Genomic DNA, 18,853 nt, shown 5'->3' on the forward strand with positions numbered 1-18,853 from the left:
CCAAGAAAGCTGTGTCTCCTCAGAGCAGGCTCCCCTAAGCACCCCTCTTTTCCTCCAGGCAGTCCATGTTTGCCAGAGGTCCAAACTACGAGGATGCCAGCTGCTCACCCAGCCTTTTTGTAAGGAATTGGAGGGAACACTCCTGCCCCGACAGGAGAGCTGCACTCTGCCTTGGCTTTGCTCCAGGAGGCTGAGTCCCAAACCCAGGTGTGGGCAATCTGTGCTGCCCTTCCCCTCCAGCTGATCAAGGGGGAAGACAGGCAGTGCTGGGGGATTTGCTCACCTTTCCACTGAGGCTGCAGGAAATGGTAAGTGTCCTGAAAATAATCACAATCCTGTAACAGGGTCTTGTGTTTTTAATAGGAATGTGTTGATGTGGAGGTCTCTGGGAGCACAAGGACAATGCATCTTGAGTTGTAAGTTTTTACTCTCCTCTGTGTGTTGCCATTCTCAGTTCCTGAGCTTTGGAGGAGAGTAAGAGGTGAGGGAGACCTCAGGTCTCTGCCTGGAATCTCACCCTCAGTGTTTTTGGCTGAGCACTGGCAAGTATTGAATGAGGAAGGCAGGCAGGCTCCCTGACCAGCCTCAGTAATTTTTTGACAATTTATAGCAAGCTAAGAATAAGTAATAGTAACTCAGAATGAGTTATAATTACTCTTAAAAATGAAATATCCTTCTTGAACACCTAAATAGCTTTCTTTTCCCCATTTATTGTCTATTGAAAGTCTCTCTTTCTTTGGTGAAGAATATTGAATACAGTGTTAGCTTTTAAAATGTATCTTACACTGATGCCAAAGTGTTCTGGTCCCTTACTGACTTTTGATAAGATGTTTTTCTTTAGAAGCTAAAATACTGACTGTGAATAAACAGACCCCAAAGTATTAACATTTGTTTTTATATTTGGATAATGTTAATTTTTTGGAGTTTCCCACAAATGCTGATTGAGTTGTATGTATCACTGCCACTGTGGGGTAATTTTTGTTCTGCCCCCATGCTCCCTTTTTTAAAATTTATTTAAACCTGTTTTCTGTACCTTATGTGGAAAAAACAGAGAAAAATCTTTGATGTTTGCATGCATGTAAACATGATGTTTACATGTTTACCTCTGTTCACTTAACTATGACTGTTTCGATGGTGCTCCTTCCCTGTATAGATCATGATGGTTAGGATACCACATTCAGAGGCCCTATCTAGACAATGGTTTGGCTTGCTTTTTTTTTTTTTTTCCCCTCATAGTTCTTTTGCTTTTAGAAGTAGGTGGAGGTTGAAAAAAAAAATATTTTTAGTGTAATCTGTTTAAACTTGGATGATATCTATGGCTATACATTATGTGGGGGGTTTTTAGAAGAAATTTCTCATTAGGATGTGCTGTATGAAAACTCCTAGGAAATAATGCAGCTACATGATTAAAAACATTATATGCTTCTTGTTTCTAATTAAAAATTGAATATTGATCTTTAACTTGGGTCTCTTATAAGCCTACCTTTGTTGATGGCTTGGTTTTGCAACATAATTTGCAGAGTAATCATTGCTGGTGAGTTTTATTAATTGAAATGGAAGTGTATAGGGTCTGCCAGGCAGATTTACAGAGAAGGAAGGAAAGGGAGTTTTTCAGAACATTACACTAATTCTGCAGTTTCCTTACATATTCAGTCCATGGTATATTTCTATTATTCCTGTACTATGTTAATTTCTGGAAGATTTTAGTGGGAAAAGAGTTTTTAAGTGAGGTTGGAAGCTACAAGTACTCCAGTTGTAATCAAGGCTCAGATCCTTGTCAGTTCTACTCAGTGAAAATACCCATCAAGGTATTATTCTACTACTATGGTTCTCTCAAACTGTGCCTTAAGTAATTCCTACTGTGTATCTTCAGTTAGACTGAAATTATACATGCTTTCAAAAGCCTTTTGCAAATACAAAATAGTGACGTAAAAGGTAAAATACTTCAACAAAGTAGAAACTAAGTAGAATAACAGGAAGCAAAGGCAGGAATGGAGTAAAAAAGCAAAATCACTTCACATGCTTTTGCAGGTTTTGCTGTACTAGATCTTGTTAGTGTATTTATAATTTTTAAGTGTTAAAAGCAGAAAGAAACAGATGTTTGACTTTCTAAGATAAGGGAAAACTAAAAAAAATACAACCCAAAACATCCCACTGAGTATATAAAGTCATTTGATCCACATGAAACACTCCAGTTTTTGTAGACAAAAGGTTTCTCATGCCTGAGCCATAACTCCCTCAGGACAGGGCTTACATCAGAGCAGTAAGTGACCAAGAAGTACAAGGAAAAAAAGATGATAGTTTGAAAAAATTAATTTGCATGTGTTATTGACAGCACTATGCTTTCCAAATCAAATAAATAGAAAATATTTAACTATGAAAAGAGCCTAAATTTGTAAAATATTTAGAAATTTTTGGAAAAAAATAGTGTGTCCCTGGGAGGTGGGGGATATGTCTGTATAGTTTTTAAAATGTGAATGATATTTCTTCTTTAGTGCATATTAAGGCAGAGTAAAGAAGTGAAATCTCTGGTAGAAATGACACAATAAGTAAGAGTTGGATAAACCACTAGAATGTGTTTCCCTGGAATGATGTTTCCCTGATGAATGGGAAATTGCAAGTAAGGAAGCTCACAGCTGTGAGGAATACATAAAGTCTTTCTCAGAAACTGAACCTAGTAGACCAGGCATTTTTAGGGGTGGTAAATTTTAAACAGAAAAATCCGTCTAATTACTGCTTGGTTGGTGTTGAACCAAGGTACTGGACCTCTGAACTGATCCAACTTGGCAATTTGGCATTCTCAAGCCCTTTTGTTCTCTTCTAGTCATTTTATTTCTACATTTTAAAAGCTGAAGGGAATACCTGTCTGGAAGTTCAGGAAATGTATTTATGAAGCAGTGATGCTTATACATCTAAAGCAAAAGTTAAGGGGAAGCAGCAACTGATTAAAACTTTTGCACAAGCTTCCAAAGTAGTTAGAAAGAGACAGCATCTAAATCCATTATTATATATGTAGGGTGAAATAGAGGAATACTTTACTGTGTCTTTTTCATTAGTAGCATTTGAATAAAGCTATTTTTCTTGTTTGTTTTATCTTGTTTCATGCCAGATGTTCTTATCAGGGAAAACAATGGTGATGTGTTTTAATATTGATGAGTTGATTCTCCTGGGAATAATAGTATATCAACCTTCTCAGAATACAAATTTTAGGAGGCTTTTTATAGCATAATTACCACAATGCATTGAATTTTAAGTGCAACTATTTAAAACTGTGGAAAGAACTTTCTGTTTATTATCTTTATTTTATTTGCTTTAAAAGAAGAATGACTCTTCTTTTAAAAGTGTGTATTGTTTTGGTGGCCTTTAAAAAGCAAGTATATAAATCACCAGAGGTACTGTGTAATCTGTCAAAGCAACATATGCTTAAGCACCTTATAAACTATTAAATAATCATAATATTTCTCTTTCCAAGTTTGTTAGATTATTTGTTTAAACAATTGCAGAGCAGTTGCAGAATAACTAAAGTACCTTGCTTTAACCTTTTTTGTTTTCTTTTTCCCTTCAGGAACTTGAAGTACTGAAATTATAAATGATTTGGTGACAAGCTGAGCTTGCAATGCAGGCAATAAAAACCGTGGAAAAAAAAGTGACTTTCATAAAAGAAATACTTTTCACAGAATCCTTCCCAAAGCAACAAGAGAGCAGCAGAAACGCGGAGAGCAGGCAGCAGCTCCAAGAGCAGCAGCCATTGGAAGGAGCTGTCTGCAGCTCTCAGTGCTGTACTGAGCATGTCCCAGCGGAGCCCAGTGAGAGCAGCACATTATGCAAAAAGGCAGCTCTAGCAGATGGGAGAGAGGCACAGCAAGCATTTGCTTCACTTGCATCACCACCGCTTGAAAACAAACCTGGATCGCTAGAGGGGATCTCGCCAGCAGGCCAAAGGAATGAAATCCGGGAGGATGGCTTGATTGCCAAAGGTGTTGCACTGCGAAAAATCATGGGGAATCAGGATGGGAAGCTAAAGAAAAATGCAGGTGATGTGCAGGAAGGAGGAGAAGATGCCTCTGGGCCCAAGGATACGGACGGCACAAAGAAGGTATCGGGAGGCAGAAGGGGACTGGGGAAGCATGCAAAAGGAAGTGAATCGGGTAAGAAGAAGGGTAAGTCGGACTCCAGGCCCTCTGTGTTTTCAAATCTGAGGATCAGAAAAAATCTGTCCAAGGCTAAAGATGGGAATAGCAGTTCACGGGAGGATGTTTTGGAAAGCCAGGCCTTGCCGCCCGGAGAGCTGGACAGTACTCATTCAATTGTAGCCAAAACTCCTGATATAAGCATCTCTGCAGATGAAGGGGGTCTCTCAGACACAGATGTTGAACATTTTGAAATCAGAAATGAAACTGTTCCAGCTGCTGCAGAGACACAGGATGGACAAAGGACCAGCTCTGGCTCTGATACGGATATATACAGTTTCCATTCAGCCGCAGAACAAGAGGATTTGCTTTCTGATATCCAGCAAGCTATTAGGCTGCAGCAGCAGCAGCAGCAGGGGGCAATTAACATTGGAACTGAGGACCTTGTCGCCAAAACAATGGGCCGACACATGGCTAATTCGCAAGCTACCCCCTTAGATTTTGAACGGTTTTTTTCACTAACTACCACTGACAAAGAGAGGAGCCCAGACACTGAGGGGGCTCTTCCAGCGGCATCAGAAACTGTGGAAAGCATTCCCATCTCCAGTGCGACTGAACAGGAACCAAAAGAAGCAGTGAATGGCACAGGCTCTCCTGGAAATGGCTTATTTGAAACACAGGAATGCCAGCTATTGATTGAGGAACAGCGCGGAGCTGGAGTGGATGCTGTACCCAGTGAACTACAAGATGGTTTGAATAGAACTGTGGTAGAAAATGGGTCTCAGATACACAGCTCTGCACAGCCTTCTCCAACTTCAGTGGCAGATGCTGAGGCTAAAATTGCTGAAGTGCAGGCTGCTGATTTTCAGGGCTCAGTGACAGAGAGTGGTATTTCAGATGCAGGCCATGACCATGCTGCTGAGACTCAGGAAGGGAAACACACTGTGTCAGCCAGTCAAGAGGAGCTGCATAATGGTTTATCCATGGAAATGAAAAATGGCAGTTTGTCCTCTGAAGGAGCAGCAGAGAGTCCGATGCTTGGTTCTCGATGTTTTAAGCCCTATCTAATTAATCCCTGTTACATCAAAACCACAACTAGGCAACTGAGTTCTCCCAACCATTCACCTTCCCCCTCCCCATCCCAGAGCCCGCTTTTCACAAGGAGGCAGGAGTCCTCCCACAAAAAAGAGAAAGTCTCAATCAAGAAGAAGAGGTCTGCTAGTTTGGCAGGTTTGTTCAGTCGTTCTGCAGACTGGACAGAAGAGGTGTCTAATCACAAAAGCGAGATAACAGAGAAGGTGAGCTCTGCTGACTTTTTGGAGCACAAGGGGTTTAGAGAGAAATTTCAAACAGAAAGAGTGCCTTTGACTCAGTCAAGAAAGTCCTCAGGGGTCCAGGCTTCTACAGAGACATTTCCCAATGTCTTTTCAGGTGAGTGATATGTATTAAGGGTTGTTTTGTCTTTTGGTTTATTTTCCCACAGCAGTTTTGAAAATATTTTTTAAATACTTTAATTCATTGCATGCAATACTTTGCATGTATTATCATCTTTACTTGTGCTGACAGCTTTAAAATCCAAGGCCTGATCTTACAAACACAGTCACATTTCATCAGTCTGGCAGTACTGCCAGTAAAGGAAGTGCATAACTCTTTGAAGTTTTTCTTTCTACTTGTCTCCTTTGTCTACATCCTGTAGGAAAAGGCTGAATGCCTTAAATTATTCTTGTTGAAAAATGCTAAAGGCTGCAGTGTTGTAGGCAAACCAGATCTCTGCATAAATAGATCTTTCAAATGCGAAGCTTTCTGTAACTGGGATCCTGTTTTGAGTTTCCTTGTGCTAGGTGCTGTTCTAATGAACTGTAAACATACAAGAGCTGCACCTGGTGTTAGACTGAGGCAATGATGAGGATTTGCTTAGTACAAAAAGGAAAAAGCCATGCAAACACAGATGGACAGCACTTCAGAAAGGAACCAATTCCCTCTTCAGAAGGGGGAAAGAGCAGAAGAAGAAAATTGTATTGTATTGAAAGGCAGCAAAAACATGAGGGGAGAAGGGAAACCGGGGGTAGTACAATTTGGTAGCTGTGGCAGGCTGCTGCTCAGGCTACATGAGGTGACTCATTCAGTAAAGTGCTCTTTACCTTGCCTGTTAGGCAGCTTGCATTCTATACTAAGACATGGGAATAGAGAGCTCACAAATGAAATAGTGTGAGTAGGTGGTTATATTTTCCTGTACACCAAGGTTTTTTCCCCTTTCTCTTCCCCCCCACCTGAAGATTCTTTAAAAAGGTAATGCATTCATAAATAGGAACACTTCTGCCACATAGGAGGTATGTATACAGAGAAAAGTCAGAAACACATTGCATGTATTTTTCAGTTAAGGAGCCTGTAGAATTAAGAGAATATAGAGAACATATCCTAAGAGCACCAGTTATAAGATAAAATCAGTTTTGTTTTGAATGGAGTCAGTTCTAGATGCATGAGCACAGTAACCATACATGTACACAAGCTCTTTGCAAAAAATGGAGTGATTTTTTGTGGTTTTATGAAAAGTAAACAGGAGTATTATTTATGAAGTAAAGAATTAACGTTATTTTCTAGATTAAAATCACAATGCTTTTATTCTTCTGTAGTCTTGAACAAAAACCCCAATTTCATTCTAGAAATTGGAATTCAAAATTTTTAACACAGAAAAAGCCAGTCCCCCCCGACACTAGCCCTCTGTGAAGTGAGCTGAATGGTTTTGTGGGGTTTTGTTGTTTTAAATACCTTCTCTCTGTTTCTTAGATTTAATTTCAGACATACTCCCTAAGCTTTTCCAATTTGATATGTTCACTACTTTCAGATTTATAGCATATAAACAGCACACTGTTTTTGTTTTTAAGCTATCAACATTTGGCAGTTTGCAAGCAACTCAGAAAATTTTTAATTGCCACAAAGTTTAATCAGTAATTAGACTGTATGGTGGAGCTATGGTGGAAATAAATTTCATGTGGCAAAATTCAAGAACATGGTATTTCTTTTTAGATACTTGTTTTCTGGGAATCAGATTTTTTTTGCATTTCCTCACAAGGTTTTGATTTACTTACTAATAATTTTTGTTTTGGTTTGGGTTTTTTTTTTTCTCACCAATGCTTTGGACTGTTATTGTGAAGGGACCAGTGTCCAATGCAACAGTAGTTCTATCCTTATGGAAATTACAGTGGCCCTCATTTGCATGTACATACCAGCTGTCTTTGCTGGCAGAGGACAATTATATCTTTCAGTTCATGCAGAAAAGCTTAAAGTGAGGGAACTGGAAATGACTCATCTCTGTTTGGCCATTCTTAGTTTTGAAAAAATGTATTTACAAGCTAAAAATTATCAAGAATTTTAAAATAATCCCTAGTGTGCATAAAAAAGAGACATTAAACTTCACATTACTAATCCCATAAACTGCCATTGCTGTAAAAGCAAAAGAGACTCTAAATAAACCATTCTGCACAGCAATTATTACAGAAATAATTTCATTATAATTTGATACTACTTGTGAAAAATGTATTTTACTTGCATGCATGAGATACATTGATTTGGAGATTAACACCAGGGTTTTAGAAATAACATTTTTTATAGTGGAATATTTCTAGCTTACAAAAAAAAACCCCAACCAACCAAACAAAAACAAACCAAAGCCAAACCCAAACAGCTTCATGCCTACAGCATTAAATCCCATTTTGCTCTGCAGTGACTGCAGTGCTGTTCTGTATTTCTAACTGGAATCAAGTAAAATATTCCACAACACTTTATCATTGATTTCAGTGACAGCAGGTTCTATGCAGATGATTGGCCTACTTTTGCATCATGTTGTGGTTTGGCTGTGTGAAATTTTTAAGACTGCTTTAATGTAAAATGTGCATGGCAACCAAGAATTTGAATGGCAGAGTCTTTGCATATTTTAATTTTGCTTTATACAAGAAGGAAAGTACAGTATTTTAAATATGATGCATTGCTTAGGAATGTGGTGTGGACAAATTTATGGGCATTTTGTAATTCAGGCATTGGATCCATTTCTGTTTTGATGTGGACAGGTGTAGTTGAATTTGCAGTGACAGTAATTACAAGTTCAAGATTACCCAATGCACAGTGGAGTCATGGATATTTTATTGTGGTCCCAGGAGGACAAGAGCTCAACAAGAGTTTGGTTCTCTCAATTTGGTGTGTGGTAGTAAATGATTTGCACTAATGTGAAGAGAGTATCTTGGTGGGAAAATGAAATTGGTGTTTCCAAACATTAGCATAATGGAAATGAAAGCCAATAGATAGATTTAGTAAAAAGGATTTCATCCTTGCATTAATTTGAGGTGCGGTGATTGCAGAGGATCTAATAAGGGTGTATTTTACATCAATTGAATGAGTCCCATCAGCTGCCCCAGATGGTAATTAAACTTGACCCTGACAAACCCATGCCCTTTCTAATCTCTGTTGCCTGGTTGTAATGCACTTGCTGCATGAAGCCCTTTAAAGCAGATCGTTTATCTTTAAATTTATCTTCAGAGATTTATATTTGTTCTATTCTAGCTGTAAAGAGGACACAAAAAGTCCTGGCTACCATAAAATAAAACCTGAAGCCAGTACTCTACTTGTGTACTCACACCTGCTTTCTGATTTCCACAGTTCTTAAAAATGCCACTTTATTTGACTTTTGTACTGTGCTAATGCCATTTTCCCACTTGCAGTTCCAGTGCAGTGTATACAGGCAAATGCAAAGGTCTTATTATAAATATGTGAAAACTTGAAAAAGTTGGATGAAAGTTTGTTTCTGGAACATAAAGTAGATCTTTTTAAATGCTTTTTCAAGATCTTTTTTCTTTCTGGTTCATGTGATGATGCATACAATATGGATTTGTATTTGTTGGCATCCTGAGCAGACTGTTTATCATGCAGCTGTTATTTAAGATTACTTATGGTTTGCTGTTTCACTGATGATGTTTGTTAGCAGTAATACAAACGATTCTTTTATCAGATGGGTGCAGCCTCCTCTAACCAAGGGAGCTGCCCAACAGCAACTCTACATGTGGTATGTGATCACACGCTACGCTGAGTGTTGCCAGTAAGCATCTGAAGGGAAAGATACTCCTCCTTTTGCCTAGTACACACAAAAATAGAGGGAGGGGGGCAAGACTCCAATACTTCAAGTATACTAAATGTGTTTGCAAATGGGCTGCAATATGTTATTGAAAGACTTCTGACTGCTGATAAGTTGCTTTAATGTCACTGTGCCAACACTACAATATAGGATTTGGAGCAACGTGAGTAATTTCACTGGAATTCAGAGCTGCCACAGGCTTGTTTTGATGGGATCTTATGATTAATACTTTGATCTTTATCTAGAACTTCATTGGGAGTCGCAGGTTTTGGTCATGGGATTGAGTGGCTCTATCTATTGGGCAACCACATTCTGTGCAGCAACCCTGTTCTGAGGTATGACTGGCAGCCTGACACGTCTGGAGTAGGAATGTGAGGTCTTGGTTGCCTGATGGTCTTCTTTGGGGTGCAAAGGGGAAAAGGAAAAGGGACAGTTTGTAGCTGGGGTCTATGCAGGTCTACTTGGTTCTGAGACACAGTACTACTAAAATATCCATCATACAAGGCATCTATCTGGAATGAAACATTAAAGGATGTTGTGTGTTTCAGTGACTTCATTTCTGTGAAATGAGCAGTGGATTATTCCAGTGGGATATTTATGTGGAGTTCAAGTTTGATTATATTTCTTGGATCTAATTATGCTTTATTCTTTTTTAAAATATATAAGTATTTTTAATAGCTTGGGGCATGGTTGGTGTATTTAAAAAAAACCAACTGTGTGTAGGACTCTTATTTGCAGAAAAACCCCACTTTTCTTGAAACAGGCCTTTTTTTTTTTTTTTTTCCCTCTGCAATGTTGTGTCTAAAGAAAAACAAACTTGGAATTGAAAAGCAGCTCTAGGGGTATTTTAGGCTGACTGTATATGAGGGATGAAGTTCTAATGTGAATTGTGGTGATAGAAAATGCAAAAATACTAATTACCCAAGATATTTTGTTTGTTTAGTGTTTTAATCAAGTTCAGGATATGGCCAAGTGTATTTCTTATAAACTATTTTGCCAAAATCTGAGCTTACATAAGGAGTAGCGGTGATGAACCATATAAGTGTAGGTGTGGGTGACTGCAGCTTTGGTTTATTTTTAGGTACATTTAAAAACACCATTCTGTAGCAGTTAGCTGGACTGCAAGTTTCCAGAAACTTACTTTTATGTATGCAGTTGATCTTTTTTGGGAATGAGGTGAGTTGGTACAAGGGGAACAGGACAGAAACAGAAAGAAGCTGTGAAAGGAAGGTGATGGAAGGATGTGAGGACTTTACACTGGGCCACTTCATTCCTGCCTCTTCATATGATAATAGAAGGCCAGTTGTATTTCATTAAATGCTTTAGAAAAGACAGCAAAGTGGGTTCAGGAGATGTGTCATGCTATTATTTTCTCTAAGCTACAGCAGCTTCCCGCATTCCTACATTGCAATTAATGTAAAGAAAGTCAGGGACCACAAGGTGGTCTCTGTTACCTTGAGTGAAAGAAATGACTCTTCCTCTTTTATTTCCATGTTAGTGCTGTCCAGAATGTTTCCTTCACACTGATGGAAGTAGCTAGGCTTTCTGACCAGGAAGTGGGTTATGTTTTCTGCTGCTAAAACTTGTTTCATTCCCAGATAAATACAGATCATGACATCTTTCCTCTGTACTTGCACAGCAGAAAAACCTTAAGTTAGCAGTTTTGCAACAGTAAGAAGCAGTGCTTATGAGACTGTGTGCGTAAATAAGTTGTAAAACTAAGCCCTAATATATATAAAGTTAAATGTAAATATATAAGTATAGAAGTACATAAATCTTGAGAATTTAAAGCCCAGTCACAAATGAGATTTATTGAGGCATTCTTATTTGTCAGTACAAGTACGAATTTTTTGGTCTCAAGATCTGTATGAAAGTTATCAGGAGTGCCAGATCTCTGAACCTGGTATGAACTTGAATCAGGAGAAAACACAGATAACTTTACTGGGGAACTAATTACAGAAGGCACCTTTCATTCTAGAGTTTATTTGATGGCGAGATCTGGACATCTCAGATGTCCCTTGAAGACAGAGATAGACTGTACCAGGGAAAAAGTAATTCCTCTCCTCTTCCTTGCACTGATAAGGAAAAAAAATCACTGTAAAGAAGTAATCTATGCTGCAGTATCACAATAATTAACTACATCATCATCTCTTAGAAGTCATAGAAGAAAAGGTGATTTTCATTAAAAAAGCAAAACAAAACACTAAAACCAAAACATTGCCTTCATAACAGAGGATGTGTATCCAAGTGGTATTTTCTCATGCAGAGAGTCAAGAAATAAGTTATGCTGAGAAATTGGTGAGGGAATATTTGATTATATCAGTGAAAGAACATAAAGGCCTGGTTACAGCAAGGGAGTTGTGTTTCCAGGTTTTGTTCAAATGATGTCTAGAATAACATATCTGCACAAATATAGAAATGTGCATGTCTAGTTTTCATTTTTGTGAAATGTAATTCCAATTTTCTGCTCTTCCCCTTTCTTCATCTTACTGTTACTTGTTTATGGCTATAAAGAAAAGCTTTTGTAAGTCATTATAAACATTTTAAAGCAGTTATTAAAGTTGGAGATTACCAGACCTTGGGAACAGCACAGGGTCTGGAGGAGAAAGAAAGCTAAGGCATGCCTGGGAGCTAATGAGTAGGTTGAAGAAAATGTGTTATTTGTGTCCCATTTTAAAGGCTTCCTAGTTTGGTTCAGTTCAGTTGTGCCTTGTGACTTGTGGCTGCTTGAGCACACACTTGCATTTACTTCTAAGGTAGAGATAGGCCAGGCTGCCTTGAATGTGGAATAAAATGTCAAACTATTGGGCATAAAGAAGTTTTACAAAATTGGGTTGTAAGGAACAGTGTGTATCAGTCTGGACTGACAAAAGATTTTGTTAGTAATAGATGCCCAAAAAGACTTCAGAGGAGCTTCTTTCTTTAAAGAGCTAGACAGAAAGAATTTTGGCTTTCCAGCAGTCTGTGAGAACCTGGCACAGAATGCTGCCTTCACATCACAAGTCACCACAGAAGCTAAAAGGGTAAAGATGGACAGAATTAAATACTTGCTGAGAGGAATCTAAGTACCTGGAAAACACCATATGAAATTTGCCAAAGGTGCATATGGTACCTAAAAGATTTGGTAGACAGACACATATAGATTCTCCTTCATAATAAACTGCTATAATTAGGGAAGCTTTATAAATGTACCTCTGTAATATGCAGTGATACTGCATTAGAACCTGAAGAGAAATCAAGGTGGCAAGACACATGCCATTTGCTGTTGTGGGAGGGTGCATCTTGTTTATTTTTTTGAAAGATATTTTGTACCGTGTGCCCCTGCTGTATCATAGTTGAGGAATTGTCTGGTATTGAAAAATATTTTTAAAATCTTCAGCTTCTGAAAGTTAATATATGAAAGCTTCTGAAAGATATATTCTTACCTTTTACTATATACGTCACATATATGTATGTCACTAAATGACATATATAAGTGACATATAGCAAAAGGCAGGAATAAAAGAATAGTTCAATATTCTGTCTCAGCTTATCCTGTTATACATATGTCATATGTAAGAAAATTCACTGTGGGGGAAAGGTGTAAAATCTTAGTCACCATGAAAGCAAAATTTCAAAGATCTTATGTTCAAGTTAGGGAGACAGAATGCTTCACAGACTTGCTAATCTGGAAGACTGCTGAAAGCACTGTCACAGCCCATCACAAATATTTTAATATATTTAGAAGCTCTGGTGATGGCAAAGCTAAAATACCTGTTTTTATAGAAAGTAAAATATTGTTATTACAAATAATCAAGCCACTTTTTGTCATGTTTTTGACTGTAGCAGCAAGCAAGGCTTTGGAACAAATCTTGAAGCAGGAAATGATAGGATATAATTGAGTATGTGACATAAGGGTAAAGAAAAACAAAATGCAGCATGGTTTTAGCAAAGTTCAATAGGACTACACTTATAACATTTTAAGTACAGCTGCTTTCAAGACAACACAAGAATGGTAAGAAGGCATTCATCTGCATCTCCATACAAAATGGTAACACTGAAAATCATTTATCCAAATAAGAAAATTCCTGGTGTGTTTAGATAAGGGCCTCTGTCCCATTACTTCACTGCCACCAGAGGAGCAGAGTCATTTTGGCTGCTTCCCCCTAGTGTGATTGATGGGCTTGGTCAGGCTGTGGAAGTTTATTACATAATCAACACAGGAGTTGACCTGTGTCCTGACCTTTGCCTGAACATAGCATTTGTAGGACTTGATATTTTTGAGTAAAATTTTCATTAAACTTTTGTCCCTCTGTATTGTGACACAAATTTCAAAATTAGGAACTGAAATTGGTGTTGTCACGTCTCATAGACAGCACAAATGAACAGGCTGTTTTCAAATACAGCCACTTGGTTCAAACAAGGACCACTATGGATAAAGAATGAGATGGGTGGGATTTGAAAACTGTTTGTGACATCCTTTCTGGGGTGAATTTTTGCTACTGTAACTCTGTGATCTCTCTTTATCATCTTCATTTTTGGACAATCATGTTTTCAAATTTTGTCAGACCTCCACTTTTTCCATCAATGCATTTCTGGAAGAATTTCAGGGCCATTTGAAAGAGGTGCTTTTTTTTCCCTGTGTGCACTGAGGTGGCCCTGGGGGCAGCAGCAGGATTCTCTGTATAATGTATTGCTTGTCCTTAGCTGAGTTGAAATCTCATTGATGTGCATATTAAAGCTCCACAACCCAGAATCTGTTTAAATTATTAGTGACACATGTTGAGCTAAAATAAGGGAAAAAAATTATTTGCTTGAGTGGCACAGGGGTTGATATAGTGTGGTCCTACCCTTAGAGATAATGAAGAGTTTCATGGAAAATTTTTAACACTAAACAAGGGCACTACAGGAGATGGGACAGTGTAAAAGGAGGGAGATTGAGATGCCAAGAAATTCAGACAGCTTGGCAAAAGTAAAGCATAGTGTTTACTGTGACAATCAAGTAAAGGATTGAGAAATGTGAAATTAATAATTGATAATTATATTCTAGTTGTTTGAATAGTCTATGAATGTATTCAATCAATACATTATTCACTGTAATTTAATAAATATGTATTTCTGGCTTCAAAATTACGTTGAACTATGTGTAGGCAGACATAGAAAACTGTGGGTATGAGGGCGATAGTGTTGATATATGTCTTTTTCTTAATTCTCTTGCTTAGACTGGCTTTCTGCTTTGAGTTCTGAATTTAAGATGATGTGTGGGTTTAGTTCATACCATCCATGTGAGCAGAGCCAGGAAATCTGGAGGCAGAACATCAGAGAAGAAAGGATAGTCTTCTTGGGTATTTCCACACATCCCTAGCTTTATTAATGTTCTAAATCCTAAAATATAAATATATAAAAAAGCATAAATTAATATTTTATGTATCGTATGAACATACAATATAAATATATAAATGTTACAGTATACAATATCTGTGGCATTTTTCCCTTTAGAAACATATGCTTTTATACAACCAGGGAAGGCAGAGATCAGCTATTACACTGATAATAAGAGCAAAAGGAAATATATTTGGCAATAGTGTGGCAATTTGTGCCCTAACCCTAGACCTTGACCATTTTTGTTATTTTTAAGGTTTATGTTGCCTGGACATTAGACTTAAAGCAAGTTTTATTTTGTGTTTGTTCAAAGCAGAAGGATTTTTTTTTTTTCTATTATAAAAGTATGTTTTGTGTGCAGGCCTGTTGTTGAGTAGGTTTTCCATGTTTTATGTAACCAGGCTGTGAGAAAACTGTCACATGATTTTAGGATAGTATCTGTCAATAAAAATTCAATCCCCTAAAAAAATTTAAAAATAAAAACAAAGCAGCTAAAGCAACCTCACAGGATGAGAAATCTAGAACAGTTTACCAATCTAAATCAGAAGAGGATTAGAAACTCTGAGTGAAAAAGAACAATAAATGAAGTTTCTAATCCTGGAATATTTGGCATAATCTCCCAGGTCAGTCTTCAGGCAAACAACAGACTAAATTAAATCGCTACTTTTTTACTTCAAATGCATATTTAATGTGCATTTATGCAGTACTTGGGCTTGTTATTTGAAGAAAAGATGGTTAGAATACCAATGTCTAGTTCCATTTCATTCCCCAGGTTCCATGTGCACCTTGGAAAACTTCTTTCTCAGCAGTCATGTGTTCTACATTACATCTGGGCTGAGTGAAAACTGGAAATTTGAAAAGATTGTGAAATGAGAGGAAAATATTAAATAATTTTACTACTTTTGATCACTGAGATATTAATTTTATATATAAAATGTTAGTGTGCTTGATATGTTTGACACCTGGTAAAGTACCCTGAACAGCAAAAAGGTGAAAATGGAGTGTGATTGATTTGCCTCTGAAAAAATGTTTATTAAGCTTTTGCTGTATAGTTTGAGTGATTATGATGAATGTGTAAATTTGTACTGAAAATTATTTGACAAATTACAGGTAGTTGCAATTGCTATCTCAGCCCAAAATATGAGTGTCTTTGCGGTATTTCTGTCCCTCTGTCATGTTTGTCCTCTTCTGGCATTCTGGGGCATGTTTGGTCAGGTGCTTTGCCAGATGACTGAGGCCTGAGTTGCCACCTTGCTGGCAGCATGGGTAGAAAAGGAGATAGAGGAAAAAAATGGAGGGAGGAAGGAATTATTTAGACAAATATGGGACATCAGATAGCTGAAGTACAGCATTTAATAACTTTTGAATGCAATTCTTCTTTTTTTTTCCCCCCTCCGACTTTTTTATGTTTCGGGGTTTTTTGGTTGTTGGATTTTGGTTGGTTTTTTTTTTTTTTTTTAATTTATTAAACCATGTTAGTAATTTCCTTTCTAAATGAGAAACTGTAAGAAGATTACAATTGTCTTTTTACATTTTGCAAGTCTAATAGAAAACATTCTAAATGGATGTTGACCATTTTGTCCATTTCTTCTTCCTTTTCCTTTACTTCCTGAACTGTACTTCCCCAAAATAGAGCAAGGCCTGTGGTACATTTGGCTTCAAAGCTTATGAAATCACTTTGCTGTGTGAGCATTTCTGATCTTACTAAAATGGGCAAAAAAGGAGCAAACTGGGGAAAAGGAAGCAAGCAGATTTCAGCTTTTGAAGATGTGAGCAGGGTGTGCATCAGTCGAGTTAACCCTTGGGGTGCTCAGAACTGGTGTTATACTGAAGCTGCTCACTGTGCATGAGGAAGAAATCCAATGGAAAGTCTGTCTCCAGAGTGTGTAGGTTAGGATGTGCTGACGCAAGTGCTGTGCTAGTGCTGAAAGTGTGGTGTAATCCTCTGGTGGCTCAGAGAGAGAACCGCCGAGCCTGGCAGAAGGGGGAGCTGCTGGAGTGTAACTCATTTGGATCATTAGTCTCAACTGGTGCTCCCTGACAGCTGTGCTCCCGGGCTTTTGCAAATCCAGCGGAAGGAGGATAGAAGACACATCTTTAAAAGATAAATGTGAGGTTATAACAGCAAGATCCTCAGGGAAACATTATTGCAAGCTCTGCTGTAGCGCAGTGCCTCAGCGCATGTGTGTGTTTTCAGTACAACTATGACTGCTCTACTTTTTTCCCAATTCTTGCTTCCATTCATGACTCTTCTTCCCCTCAATAATTACACAAATTCAAAGCTAACAACGTTTTCATGATATTGCTACTTAAGGATTTTCTTGGTCACCTTGTAGCTCTTAAAAAAAAAAAAAAAGGCTTGTCTTCTAGGCATATCAAAGGTCTATAAGGTGAATTCACTGAGTCAGGATTTGCTTGTATTTCTCTATGGACAATACTGAACATGCTTTCAACATTCAATTACTACATCAGATGGGCATAGATCCTTGTTTTTAGCGTCTGCTTGAGGAATGAAAATGTTGCCCTGGAATACAAGGTAATCATAAAAGATCAAATGTGTTTCCATCTGAAATAGACAACTTCTTCTGCCAGGTCATGCAGATGAAGTGGTTCCCATTATCCGTACGAATGGACAAAGGTCTGTAGCAGTCATTACCACATTAAAGGAGTTGTAGTACATGCACGCAGGCACCTTTCCAGGCAAAGGGAAAATCTGGGGCTATGTCAGGCCAGTACTGAGTTGGATTATTATATGCATATTATATCATGTAGCCAATATTTTGCCACATACCATCATTATACTAAATAATATTTGTGGAATGACTTCTGTTGGGTGTAAGTTCCCTTCTCCAACTTGTCTTTGAGTAAATATGGTTACTGTAAATCAAAAGTCAAAATGGTCATTTAAGAATATAATTACCCACATTTTTCATACAGCGAGACAATATGAATGGTAACCATATTGGAACTTGTGGATTTTTTTTCTGCAGTAACTAGTCTACATGTTCTACAGAGATGGCTTTCATGAACAGTGGTGTTCAATTCTTGATCATAGGGATTGGGTGAAGACCTGTTATGTCATACTGGAGGTGACTAGATCAACAGTGCTTCATCTCAATGGGAATGGGAGAAAGAGGCTGATGCTATAGAGGTGGAGAACGTGGAATTTGGCAGCTGAGTCAGAAGACAGGCTGAGTCACGGTAGCTAAAGTATAACAAAATATCCACAGAAGGCTGGGATACCTGATACTTCCAAACTTAATTTCATGCTCTCTTTTTTAGTTGATAAATTTTGTAATCCTTTGCAAGAGAAAAAAAAAAAGAGTCTTTTCATCCCTTACTCGGATTTAATAAGTCATTCTAAGCTCCTAAAAAATAACTTCTGAATTTACAGTCATCTTACTTTTTGAAGATTTTTGACAGGATCTTCAGAATACTGATTTGATGTAAAGCTGAAACCCAGCTGCAGTTCTTGTCTAATTCAAAACTTAGTATGCTTCCCATCCCTTGCCAAATTAATAGGGTTCAGAAACTTCATGACCTGGGATTTCTAGGAAGAAAGCTTCTAAACATGAAAAGGAGTAATTTAATCTCTTAGGGGGAAAAAGAGATCTCAGAGATTTTTGGGTTTTGCTTTTACTTTTTTCCTGGTAGGTAAAGGCAGTCAAGAGAAGTTCTTTGCCATTCCATTTACTCCAGTAGCAAAAATCAGTTGATCATTTAATAATGATTAAATTATTAATAATTTAATTATTCCAGGTTATTTGCAAAGATCTTCAACTCTTGAAGGTATTACCTCATGTTAGCTATGACTATGAGGTGATTAAGGTACTTGAAGCCAAAAACTGTCACTGATGCATTTTATTTATAAAGCATCAATGTAAAATTGTAGCTCAGAGTATGGTAGTTGACTGAAATTTAGCCTATGCATTAAGTCTGGCTATGATTTTGTTTTTGCTGTTTAGCATAAAGATGCAGGGATTCACATTGTACAGTCAGTGTAGACATTGTAGACATAATTTAGCTTGAATTAATTCCTATGTGTAGTGCAGGTAGATGTGGTAGTTGCAATCCGTTTATGGTTCAAAACAGTAGCAGCTCAAAGCCTGTGGGGTAGAGTGCCAAAGAGGTATTTTGGTAAATCTAAACAAAAATACAGCCTTCATTGTGCTCTGAATCATAGACGTGATTATAAGCCCTACCTGATTAGGTACAAAACTTCTGTGGCTTAACACTA

General features: G+C 37.7%; 1 protein-coding gene across 5 annotated transcripts in view; it reads left to right on the forward strand.

The window, feature by feature from the left end:
- Nucleotides 1–235: 235 nt before the first annotated feature.
- The window catches only part of FMN2 (formin 2), a 159,790-nt gene continuing 141,172 nt past the window's right edge, over nt 236–18,853 (forward strand). For 4 of the 5 annotated variants that reach the window (XM_085055552.1, XM_085055556.1, XM_085055555.1 and 1 more), the window contains exons 1-2: nt 265–416; nt 3,566–5,561. In XM_085055552.1, the coding sequence (XP_084911678.1) occupies nt 3,617–5,561 (1,945 nt within the window). In that variant the 5' untranslated portion in view covers nt 265–416; nt 3,566–3,616. Of the gene's footprint in view, nt 417–3,565; nt 5,562–18,853 lie in introns of all 5 variants that reach the window. The other variant, XM_085055553.1, reaches the window with a different exon arrangement.

Source organism: Lichenostomus cassidix, chromosome 3 (assembly GCF_008360975.1).
Source record: "Lichenostomus cassidix isolate B80296 chromosome 3, HeHo_3.0, whole genome shotgun sequence".
NCBI lineage: Eukaryota > Metazoa > Chordata > Aves > Passeriformes > Meliphagidae > Lichenostomus > Lichenostomus cassidix.